Here is a 12,063-nt window from a genome sequence, read left to right as displayed (position 1 = left end):
ATATAGCGTTTTTAAATCTTTGATAGCCATTTTCTCTATAATTAGGTACGGAAAACCCACTTATCGAGTCATGGTTTTATTGGCAAACAGAGAAATTCAACTCAAATCGTCACTTTCTATTTCTCATTTTTAGTCCGCCAAATAAAACGTGTTTGGTATCAAATTAAATCTCAAATCTTCATCTTTTAAAAAATGTTTATGTTTTTTTCATAGGATTCACGGTTATTTCATGGCTTTGAGTTGAAGAAGGGTGGTATAAGCCGATTTCGGAACCGGCGCTCGACAACTCGAACACCGTAATCTGACAGTCGTCCTTTCTCGCCGCTCGGCTGGTCGCGTCAGCACTATTAATAGTAACGTGAATGGCAGCATCGGAAAGAAAATTGAATAAGCTTTCATTCGATACCAGATTCGCATTTTTATGATTTTTTTTCAAGCTTGAAATTTCAAGTTAAATACTTTAAATTGATAAAAAATTAACGAAAATTTTGAAAATTTGGACGATTCTGGTATCAAAAGAAAATTCAAAATCACAGCTTTAAAATGATGTATACGAAAGCCAAATTTATAGCTTTGCGTTAAACAGCCAACCGAAAACGAAACGACAACATTTGTTGAATTCACTTCCCCACAAGCCGGCTGAGGCAAGGCACGATGGCTGACAGTGACAACAGGCTCTCGCTATGATGATACGTTGAGTTAGAAAATAACCTTTTCGACCACGATATATGGAGGAAAGACTATGTTTACGTAAGTTAGAAGTTGAAGCTATGATAAACCTCTCTTTTTATGTTAAAAAGTTGTCAATCGAACATGATTTTGCCTTTTTTTTTTTTTTTTTTTTTTTGGTTGTCGTTGTTGGTGATGGTGAGTGTGGTGGTTGTACCTATATGTCAAATACATTTTTTAAATTTTGTTTTGATTAATAAATTAGTGGTCGAAAACGAAATTATACCTTTTCTTGTTCCTTTAATAGTATATCTAGATCAAAAAATAGGCAAAGTTATGGATATGAAAATTATTGAATTTTGATAGGGCTCATCTATACCGTCACTACTATTGATCATAATGAACTTAGCCTGCACATTTTTCACCTTGATGCTATATCTATAACTATAGCATTTCCCTAGCTTAGTTTGCTCTCCTGGTATATAAAAATAAACGAGAGTTTAGTTTAATCCTCTACCTGTTTTATGAATTATTCTATAGATGAGATTGTTAACTTGAGAATTGATTTTGCATCCACTTCACAGATTTGTCAGAAGACGATGACTATCATGGATTTAAAGCCACATTCCTCACCACTGGACAGGGCAGAAGACCAAATCCACCCACAATTTTGCAATGGAAGAACAAACACCTGCTTCAATTGTACCAGATTAAAGAAGAAGGGCAAAAGACATGGAATGATGTAAGTAGTGACCTGATTTTAAATTAAAATGGGTGACAACAAATGAGTTGATATTTCACTCAAAAGTGGAAAAAAGATAAAAGACCCCCTTGTCCACCCAGCAGTAATTGCTGTTAGATCTAGTGGAAAGTAATTTGTGATAGACTAGCATCCAATCAAAAGTTAGCACAAAATTGTTGAAACTCAGATTTCGTGGGCCTAATGGCTCTTATTAACTTAAGGAGGGCTACATTTTTTTGTTTTAATTTTTTTGTAGTATTTAAAGTTAAAGCAGAAAAATAAATGCATGAAAATACGAACTATTTGATTTTATGTTGAAGAATGCTCATAAAGTGACCAATATATTTATCCTTTTGCTTGTGATATATATATGAGTTGCCCTCCTACTTATTCTGGAATAATGAAGGTGCATTGTGTTATTTTTTTGTTAGTACTGGAAGATCAATTTTTCAAATCCAGGCTGTCGCAAACTTTGGTTGGAAGTTGTGTATTTCAGTGATGTTGTTCTGCTAGATATCATTATTATTGAGGATTTGATTTCTGTCACACAATCACTCAATTTTTTTAAAAATATTTTTTTTTACTTTATCACTGAAGTAGAGCCAAATGTGTTTGCAGGTAAATGATATCGATTTTTATTTTTCAGGTTGGCATTTGGTTGGACAAGTTACTGCCTCAGCTGAACCTGAAGACAAGGGCAAAGGCTGTTATTGACAGAACCGTGTCGAGATTCCACAAATGTCCAGACGACAAGATAACATCTTTTTTGAGTGAAAACGTAGATTTCAACCACATTGACGACTGTCTCGCCAGCTATGGAATCACGAGGGATACAATATTTTATCCACCTGGTGATTTTGTAGGTTGTACAAATGTTACTAATGAATTTGTTGTTAAACTTATGCAATGTTATAAGAATGTCGGGGTCGAGAAGAAGGTAGTTGTTGAGTGGGTCTGGAAATTAGGTGCTTCCACTATTCCTTTGGGTAAATTACAATATGCCATTAAAAGGGTCATGGACCAGTATAATAAACTGTCTAGCTCAAGAGGTCGTGATTCTTCTTCCGTAGATTCTTTTCTACAAACAAAATTTTGTTTAGCATCAATAGTAATACCTGCATCTTCTAATTCAGAAGTAGTACAAATTGTAAATCCTTCCCCTGTACCATCACCAAAACCATGCAAATTTGAAATGAAAGGTGTCATGAATGCTTTAAAAGAAGTAAGCGAAGAAAAAAATGTTTTGGAGAAATCATTTGGTGAATCTCAATCAGCGATTGGTAAGCTTCAGGGAAAAATTGATGATTTGAATGAAGTAGTTAGGACAATAAAGCAAGACCTTAAGTCTTCAAAAAAACAAGAAGCTCGATTGGAGAATGTTATTATGAACAAAGATCAAGAAATGGCAGATAATAAACAACTTTTGAAAACCCTTCAGGAAAGAATATCATACCTTGAAAATAAATCCATCAAGTTAAGTAGCAAAAATAAAAGTTTGAAAGAGGATAACAGGAAGTTGAAGAATGAAGTAAGTGAATTAAAAAAACAAATATTTGATTCTAACCAACAGCTAGATGTGAATATAAAATCAGGCCATAATAATACCTACACAGATAATGTTAGGCAAACTGTACTGAGATTGACAGCTGAGGGTGGTGTGTCAGAGGAAAATGTTGAGAATGTTTTGAGGATAGTTTCAAAGGGTATTTTTAATTATGACATCAGAGAGAATTTGCCTTGCCGAAAAACCTGTCATAACATTACTGTAGAAGGTCATGTTCTTTCAAGTATCCAAGCTGCTGAAGCTATTTTGAAATCTGAAAATGTAACCTTACATGTAGACGGTACATCTCGTGACCAAAAAAAATTTGTTAACCATCAGATCACATTAGATGATAGTAGTAATTTATACCTAGGTTTTTCTGTGGTGGCCACTGAGGATGCTAATACCATTCTCGACGTAACTATTTCTATTTTGAAGAGATTATCAGACTTTTATGGAAGCTACTCTGGTGAGGAAAAGGAAAAAGTTTTCCATGATCTTTTATTAAAAATCACTAGCACAATGACTGACCGTGCAGCCTCCATGAAAAGTTTTGGGAAAAAATTCCAAGAATTTATAACTTCTGAAACAGGAAAAGAGCATTTGATTTTATTTTTAAATTGTAATGCACACTTTTTATTGGGTCTGAGCGATTCTTGTACAAAAGGTTTGCGTTGTTTTGAAAAAGAGATGAGTGAAACAGGGATTAGGTTAGGTAGAGACAATGACCCTCAGTTTGCTCATTTTGATAGTAATTCTGAAACGAGCACAGTTCGTTTAATTAGGACGCTTTGCGATATTTTTGGTCCAAGGCCTGATCAAAAAAATGGACGGAGAGAGGACTGGAAAGTATTTTGTCCAACAACAACAATTCCTTCATTTAAATCAAATAGATTCAATTGCTTCTTTCTGGCAGCAGCGAGTATTATCCATCATTTAGATGATTTGAAATCATTTTTTCAATCTGGTGTTTTGCCAGATGATGTAAATCGAAAAGTAAAGAGTGTTTGTGCAGATATACTTGATGACAATCTTGTTGATATTATCTATTGCATTGCAATTCTGTATTTAAAAGTTAGTGGTCCTTTTTGGAGTCTCCTGCATTCTTCTGTGAAGTATGTTGACTTTTATGAGTATGTTAAGGATATGTCTGATCACTTTCACAAGTGGGCAGTTGATCCATCAGAGTTAATAGATCCAAATTTCTTATGTTTATTTGGCGAGAGGTTTGCTCTCAGATGTCCTCAGAGGACCTCAGTTGATAGTTATGTCCCCTGTAATCGTGACAGAGTCTCTCAGATTTTAATTAAAGTTTGTGGGGAATGTTCAATTGTTACTGAAAGACAGCTTTCAGATTTTATTTCTGGCCGTTTCAGCACTCCATCAGATAGTTCAGTCTCCAAAGCCATATCACACTGTGAGTTAACAAATCTCATTGGCGAAAGCGCTTTTGGGGATTTGGACTACGACATTAGGAAGAGAGCAAACTGTTCTGTGCTTAGTAGATCATCATCTCATAGTGTTAAAAGAAATAAAACAGCTAGTCATTTTCTTGACAATCGCACTAGGGCTGATAGAGCACACTTAATGTCAGTTGCCAGGAAAAGAGGTAGAGACATGATGGAGGAAGTTAAAGAACATGAAAAGTCTGTAGCTAATGAAGTAAAGCGGAGAATGATTGACAATCAAGAGAAGAAAATTCAGAAAGCAATAAATGAGATAACAACTAGTTCTGAATTAATGAAACGTATAAATGAAAATGGTGGTCTATGCAATTCTTCTATTGATATTGATGAACTATACAATAAGCTTTTGCAGGAGAAAAAAACTAAAGCTATGATATTGTCTGTCTTTAAAGATCAGCTGAGGTTTCATAAAGTTATTAAGAAGCAAAAACATCTTCATCTCGGTGGCTCTCTGACAGAGGTCATAGAACGACTAAAAGAACATATATCAGATTAGTGAGGCAGATGTGTATATATACTAATATTTAATGTAAATATTGATGTTTATATTCCATTATGAATGTTCTTTCTTACCATAATGATTTTTACATACTTTTGAACTCAATTTTTTTTTTTTGGATTTTTTTAAATTGTTGTGATTATTGTAATAAATGTATTTATACCTGTAAAAAATGTGTTATAGATTTTGTTACAAGGCTTTAATCTCTATTTGTCTGAAATAGAAGTGTAGAGCTAATTTTCCTCTTTAATTTGGTACCAAATACTTGTATACTGATGTTAAAAATACAATTTCTAAAGTCGGTTGAATACGGTCTATTTTCGATCTTTTGTAACTTCGCGTTGAAATTGGTAATTTTGGCTTTTGTGGGTACTTTGGGGGAACATTATTTCTTTTTTACTAAGAGTTGAGCTCAGGAAAAAAATACACATATTGTGTATAAAAAGATGTCTATTGTTAGTAAGTTTCAGAAGTCTGGCTTGATTATTTATGAAAATATGACATTTTGAAAATGGACGAAAACTTGATTTCAAAGAAGCCCGATTTTGGGCGATTTTCGACAAATTTCGAAATAGCATATCTTTTTAAATTTTAAACCGATTTTAATAATTTTTGTACCATTTTAACCAGGAAAAAAAGTTCTACCCATTGAATGCAAATTAAAGACAACAGTTCTATAATCTAAATTTGGGTTTTCCGTACCTACTATAATTTGAAAAAAAATCTATTACAGTGTACTTGTTTCCCTTCAGGATGAATAAACAAGAGGGATTTTGCACTAGCACAATTCAGGCATGCTTCAGGGACATATAACACAAATTAATCCGGGTGTTACAGTTTTTTCAAGTATCATTTACAGGAGTTATGGCCCTTGAAAGGTCATCGGGTGCAATTTTTCGTGAACTCATTTTTGTGAATAAAATGATTGTTTATCACCCTAAAATTGCTTCAAATGCAATAAATAGTGGAATTTTATTGTCATTTCTCATTTTTTGCCTCATATCATAAAATATTTTACAAAGCTATATAGGGTTTTTAAATCTTTGATATTGATAGCCATTTTCTCTATAATATGAAAAAAATATATATTACAGTGTATTTGCTTCCTTTCAGTGATAAATAAACAAGAGGAATTTTGTACTAGCACAATTCAGGCATGATTAATGGGCATATAACACATATACATTTGTAACATTTGACCTTGCTGTAGCAAAGAAAGCTTACGATATTGTCTGGCAAAACCCACAGCTTTACAAAACAGTCATTATTCACCTGGGTGTCTTTCACACCATAATTTCATATCTTGGTGCCCTGGGAAAGCTCCAAAGTGGATCTGGTTTTGAAGAAATTGTGACTGAAGCAGGGCTATGTGCACATGGTTCTATGGATAGGGTTATGAGTGGAAAGAACTACAACAGGGCTATACGAGTGCATGTGTCTGTTTTGGAGGCTCTAGAGAGGCTTCTGCTTGCAAAATTTGAGCAGAACACGGATTCAAAACTCAGTAAAGACCTCATGTCTTACATAAAGGAATTCACCGAAGGAATTTCAAGCCATACAGCTAATAAAATTCTCCAGTCAACTGTGTATGCTGAGTTATTTTCCCAGTATGAAGCCTTCAAAGAGAGTGTCCGCTCAGGAAAGTACGGAAAAAACTGCACAATACTGGATCCAATACATGGACAGAGTTTGGCTTCTCCTCCAGTTTCTGCGAGCTACCAACTTTCTTCTTCATATATCTTGTTTAAAAGAACTGTGCACACTGCTTTTTACCATGAATCACCACAATTATGCCAAGTATCTCAGTGTATATTTTGTGTCACTAGCCAACCTGATTCATTCCCACCCAGGGGCAGAAGAAATGTTACAAGATAATGGATTTAGTGTCTCCAGATCAAGGACGCCTGCTGGAAGAATAGCAGTTGATATGACCATTGGACAAACAATAAACAAACATGCAAAGACAAAAGGAGGTATTGTTGGGTTCAGCAAGAGTCTTCCAAGCTATTACCGTTGGAGTGTAACAAGACACAATTGAGCAGAATATGTATCAGCAACCCAAAGAATGATCAGCAACAACAACTGTATAGATATAGACACCCACAAAGAATTGAGCCTTGCAGAAAAAGACAAAGTGAAAAGCGAGTGCAAAAGATCCTCCAGGCATTTTCAGCATTATTTATCAATCCCTTTGAAGTTGAAGATGGTCTGGTCAGTCTAGCTTCAGGAATGAAAGTGCAAAAGGATGTTGCTGATGACCTGCTAGCCGTGGAAAAAACAGGAAAAAGATTGTTTGAAAGTTTTGTTGAAAACAGACTGAAGGAAAAGACTGTAGAATTTCACAAGCCATTAGAAAGGAACAAGACCAAGACATTTGCATCATTGAGGAAAGTGGTAACAGTGAAAAAAGACATGAACGTGGTCAAAATCAAGGCACAAAGAAATTTATTTGGCCAGCTTCTTGTTTTGTCCCAAGAACACAGTGTTGATCTTCAAAAAGTTCTTCAATATCCTCTAACACCTACTCCATGGACGCTGGCTTCATCAGATGGTTTACCTCTGAAGACCAACAAAGCAACTCTGTTGCACAAGTTCACGCCTGACAATTCATTAATGTTCGAGGATTATGCAAAAACAAAACAAACACCGTTTACATTGTTGATGGCAATGCACTGTTACAAACTCTGTCAGCAATCCCAAATACATTTGGTGAAGTAGCCAAACTTACATTTTCCTCCTTACCACAAGCAGCTTGTGTACACTTGTGACTGATACTTACATAGAAGATTCAATCATAGAAGATGCATACTTGTTAAGAGGATCTGCAACAACAGTGCCCAGACGTTGGAAATCATTTCTCAGCTGCGTTGATAACAAAAGACCCCTCATCAGGTTTCTCCTCAAGGAATGGGAAAGTAACGAATATGCAAAGAAACTGAGAAACAGGGAAATCTTCTTTGTCTGTGAAGAGAGATGCACCTTACTTTACAGTGACACGGATGAATTTACCACAGCTGTACCTTGTCTAGATCTCTACTCATCACAGGAAGAGGCAGACACACGAATTATACTGCACTGTCAATATGCTTCCCGCCAACCAAACTGTGAAACAATTGTTGTCAGATCACCAGACACGGATGTCTTCTTACTTCTCCTTTCATTCTCAGAGACAATTGGAAAGACCCTGATTTTTTATACTGGCTGTGGCAACAACAAGCGACAAATCAATGTCTCTCAGATTACTTGGTGTCCATGCATTCACAGGCTGTGACACAACAAGTTGCTTTGCTGGGCAAGGAAAGCTGAAAGCTCTAAAGTTTCTTCAAAAGGAGGAAGATCTTAGAATTCTGTTCTCCAGATTTGGAACATCAGCAGCTGTTTCGAGTAATGACTGTCTCATGTTAGAGTCATTTGTGTGCAAGCTGTATGGCAAAACCTCATGCACAAGTGTCAACAAAGTGAGGTATGACATAGTTCGCCAGCGTTTCAAAGGAAAGAAAGGTACCATCTCATGCAGTGGTGGAATTGATCTGTGTCAGATGCCTCCTTGTAGTCAAGTATTGTCACTGCACATATCAAGAGCCAACTTTCAAACTCTCATTTGGAGGAATGCAGTGTGCCAGAATCCTAGCATTCCAAAACCAGAGGATAACGGTTGGCAGAAAAATTCTGCAAATGAATTGGAAGTACAGTCGTTCAAAGATGCTTTCATTCCAGATGAGTTGCAGGAAATTGTGTATGAAGAAAGCTGCACCAGTACTGCCGAGGATGGTAGTGATAGCTTTGACAGTGATTTCCTTGACGACACTTCAGAGGACGAAGAGGATTTTGCTACTGATGATGAGGATATGTAATAAATTGGTGAGCAGTGCAAACTGTTAAGGAGTAAAGCATGTTTGCAAAACACATAAGGATATTGTTTTTATGTACTTACTGCATCTTGAATCAAGAATCCCTTTTGAGTATCAATTATTCTTCATAATATAACAATGCGATTTCGTTCAAAAGTCTTCGGTAATGATGCTTCACTTGGGTTGTGAACAAATTAATCTTTTTTCATGATATATCTATTGTTTTTACCACACCTTCAACTTACTTTTAAATGTGACAACTGGACATCAATACCATGTTTAAAAAGAATGAAAATTATGATGAATTTGGCATCCGACAAAGTGGAGAAAAATGTAAGGGTTGCGTACACTTTTAGTTTTTCCTGTGACGTAGAAATATGAAGGTTGTTGTTGAGGCTTGGGCCATAGCTTTCTTCAGTGCTACATTTTTAATTAACATGCTGTTTTTGGCCATATTTAAAATAATTTTTTGTGTAAAACACTGAAATAGCCCATAAGTTTAGATATGACACTTCATGAGATTACTGACAAATTGTTTCAACTTTCTGTGAGTCTATATAATATTTACAAATTGAAAGCTTGTGCACATAGTTTGATAGTATATTCAATTTCCTTCAGTTTGATACCCAATTTGCATATATTTGAATTAATATTGTAGTCTCCAGAGCCTTTGAAAGAAATGTTGTCTCTTTTTTGCAAGGGGACACAACTCACTTTTTTCAAAGAGCCATAACTCTCTTAAATGACACTTATTTTTACGGTAACAGTGGAATTTGTATGGCCAATAAGTTCTATTATTTGAAAAACATAGTGGCATAAACTCCCAAATGGGGGGAGGGGGGGTCTCAGTGGCCTAAGCACTAAAGCGCATACTATCTATAATGGAATGGCTTTTCCCCCGTGCCCATTCGGTTCTATCTTACCATGGACTATACAATGTTGGTTGTGGATATAATATTTCACTTGAGTAACAAAATCCAAAGTTTAGTCTTATTCTTGCTGAAGATTTGCAAGGTTGTCCTGATTAATACTTACTTTTTACTATCCCATTTTCTTCCTTTTTACTGGCGCTGACATGACCTTAATGTGTTGCAAGCGCCGTAAAACCCTTAAAAACAAAACAAACCAAGTCCATTCAGTGGTATACAACAACAACAAATCAACTCCTCTGCCTGGTTCCTTCTATCTCTGTTCTTAACCTGGGTCGTCAGGCTTCTAAAGGGGTCGGGGACTGCAAAAACAATGGCGCACGGAGCAACTGGGAAATTTTTTGCCGTGTTTGAGCCCAGGTTATTTCCCTGAGCGCCCCCTTCGAAGGGATGAGTTAGTAAATGCATTGCTCGGCCACTTCACTCTACGCACACTGGGATAAGTTTCGACACTATGGCCATGAAGATCTTAAGGACTTACATTGTTTTAGTAAATTTGGTGGTAGCTCACTTGAAAATGCACTCTTAGGTATACACATATATAAACATATACCGGGCTCCCTAAAAGAGGTTTTTAATGTGGTCTCCCTAAAAACATGTTTTTACCAAATGTCTCCTTAAAGCAGCAGAAACACTTAGTAAAACAGTAGGGGGACCGAGTAATTTTCTATATACCATTGTGATCATCAAGCATCAGAATTATGTTCATAAATCATTGTAGGGTATCAAACTATACTCATCTGAACAAAGATTGAACAGTTTAATCAATTTGAACAAGACATATGCTTGGTCCTCCAATTGGTGCATTCCACAGTGGTCACCTAAACAGTGGATTGATATATATATATATATATATCATAATACTAATATCCCATACTTACTCCCTACTAATGTCCGCCTTGCATAGTTCGGGTTCACTCCTTATTGCTATCACCTCGGATAGTTCTAAGTGTCCATCTCAAAAAGTGGTTACATTTTTCTCTCGTGTCTACATCTTACACTGTAAGTTACAGCCCCCAGTTCACTCATTGATGTAATCAGTCCATAGTCCCATGTTTATTCTCCAGTGGTGTTCTCATCCCAAAGTCCCATTTGTGTCTACATACCGTATTTTCGAGTTCATTCCCCAACACAGTTCACATCCCAGGGCCCAAGGTTTCCTCCCCTCTAATATTGACCCACCCATTATCCCGAGTATAATCTCCATGGATATCCATCTTAAATGGTCCCTAGTTCAATCCTCACTGGTGTTCACTAATCAAGAGTCCCTGGGTCAATCCTCACTTTACTTAGATTTGTTTTATCGAAATAACACAAGGGCCCTGCCTCTTTACCGTCTTACCAGAAAAGCACTGCAAAAATTGCAAATGTTGCGGTCGCAGTGCAAATCCGGGGTTTTCCTTCGTTTGTTTTGTTTGTTTTAAAGTGTTTTACGGCGCTTGCAACACATTTAGGTCATATCAGCGCCAGTAATAAGGAAGAAAATTGGATAGTAAAACCATTCTAGTTGTACAATTAAAGGGACTTGAGGAAAAAGTAAGACAAGAGGAAAAGGTTCAAATAGGGAACAGATGTAGATTCCAAGAGCTCACTATCAGTGTACTTAGTTTGATATCACCTAAAAATATAATCCAGACACCAGCACAAGTCCCCACTAAGAGGAATGCACTCAAATGTTTACAAATCATATGTTAAGAATAAAACAAAATAACAGTACTTAACAGAGAGATGATTTACAAGGAAAAAAATATCACCTCCCAAAACTAACTATACATTTGACTGTTTCTCTCTCAGCCAGGGTATCTGGTCAAGGCCAGGACAAAACCAAGTAATCTCATTCCAAGACAAAGACAGAAAGCAAGTTGGAAAACAGATACAGTAGGATAGAAGACATAGTAAGTGCCTCCCTGCCCACTATGGGAGGCCAGGATCCCCACCCAGTTTTTTTCGTTTATTGCCAGTTTAAATGATTTATTACTTATTGTAAAAGCGCCTTGAAGCTAAGACGAAAGGCGCTATATAAATCTAATACCATTACCATTACCGATCTCCATCTGACTAATAGCACGAAAAAGTGAAAAAAAAACAACAAAACTGATTTACTACAAGCAGTACATATCAGTTTTTACCTAATGATTTCGCACACTCTTTGCTGACAATGTAAGTATGGTATTAATATGCAAAATAAAGAAAAGAAAAAGAAACAGAAACAGAAGTCGTCTAAAAAAAATGTCATCGCCAAACAATCAGAGTGCTGGTTTCTTTCATATGTTTGATTTGCTTTCATTAATCTATTTATTAAATGGATATCATCCAACAAAAACTTTTCACTTTCGACTATGAGAAACACAAGAAAATCATTAA

At 36.0% G+C, this 12,063-nt stretch overlaps 1 protein-coding gene across 1 annotated transcript; it reads left to right on the top strand.

Annotated features, from left to right (window-relative positions):
- The first annotated feature begins 634 nt into the window (after positions 1-634).
- LOC144978753 (uncharacterized) lies at positions 635-5,085 on the top strand. Its single transcript, XM_078925210.1, has 3 exons — positions 635-750; positions 1,254-1,411; positions 2,058-5,085. Exons 1-3 carry the CDS (start codon positions 729-731, stop codon positions 4,914-4,916), a joined length of 3,039 nt encoding a protein of 1,012 aa, XP_078781336.1. The 5' UTR covers positions 635-728; the 3' UTR covers positions 4,917-5,085.
- Positions 5,086-12,063: the final 6,978 nt, after the last annotated feature.

The sequence above is a fragment of the Berghia stephanieae genome, chromosome 1, assembly GCF_034508935.2.
Source record: "Berghia stephanieae isolate SIO BIC M18660-M18661 chromosome 1, UCSD_Bste_1.3, whole genome shotgun sequence".
Classification (NCBI taxonomy): domain Eukaryota; kingdom Metazoa; phylum Mollusca; class Gastropoda; order Nudibranchia; family Aeolidiidae; genus Berghia; species Berghia stephanieae.
Note: the sequence above shows the minus strand (reverse complement) of the source record. Positions and strands in the feature narration are given on the sequence as shown.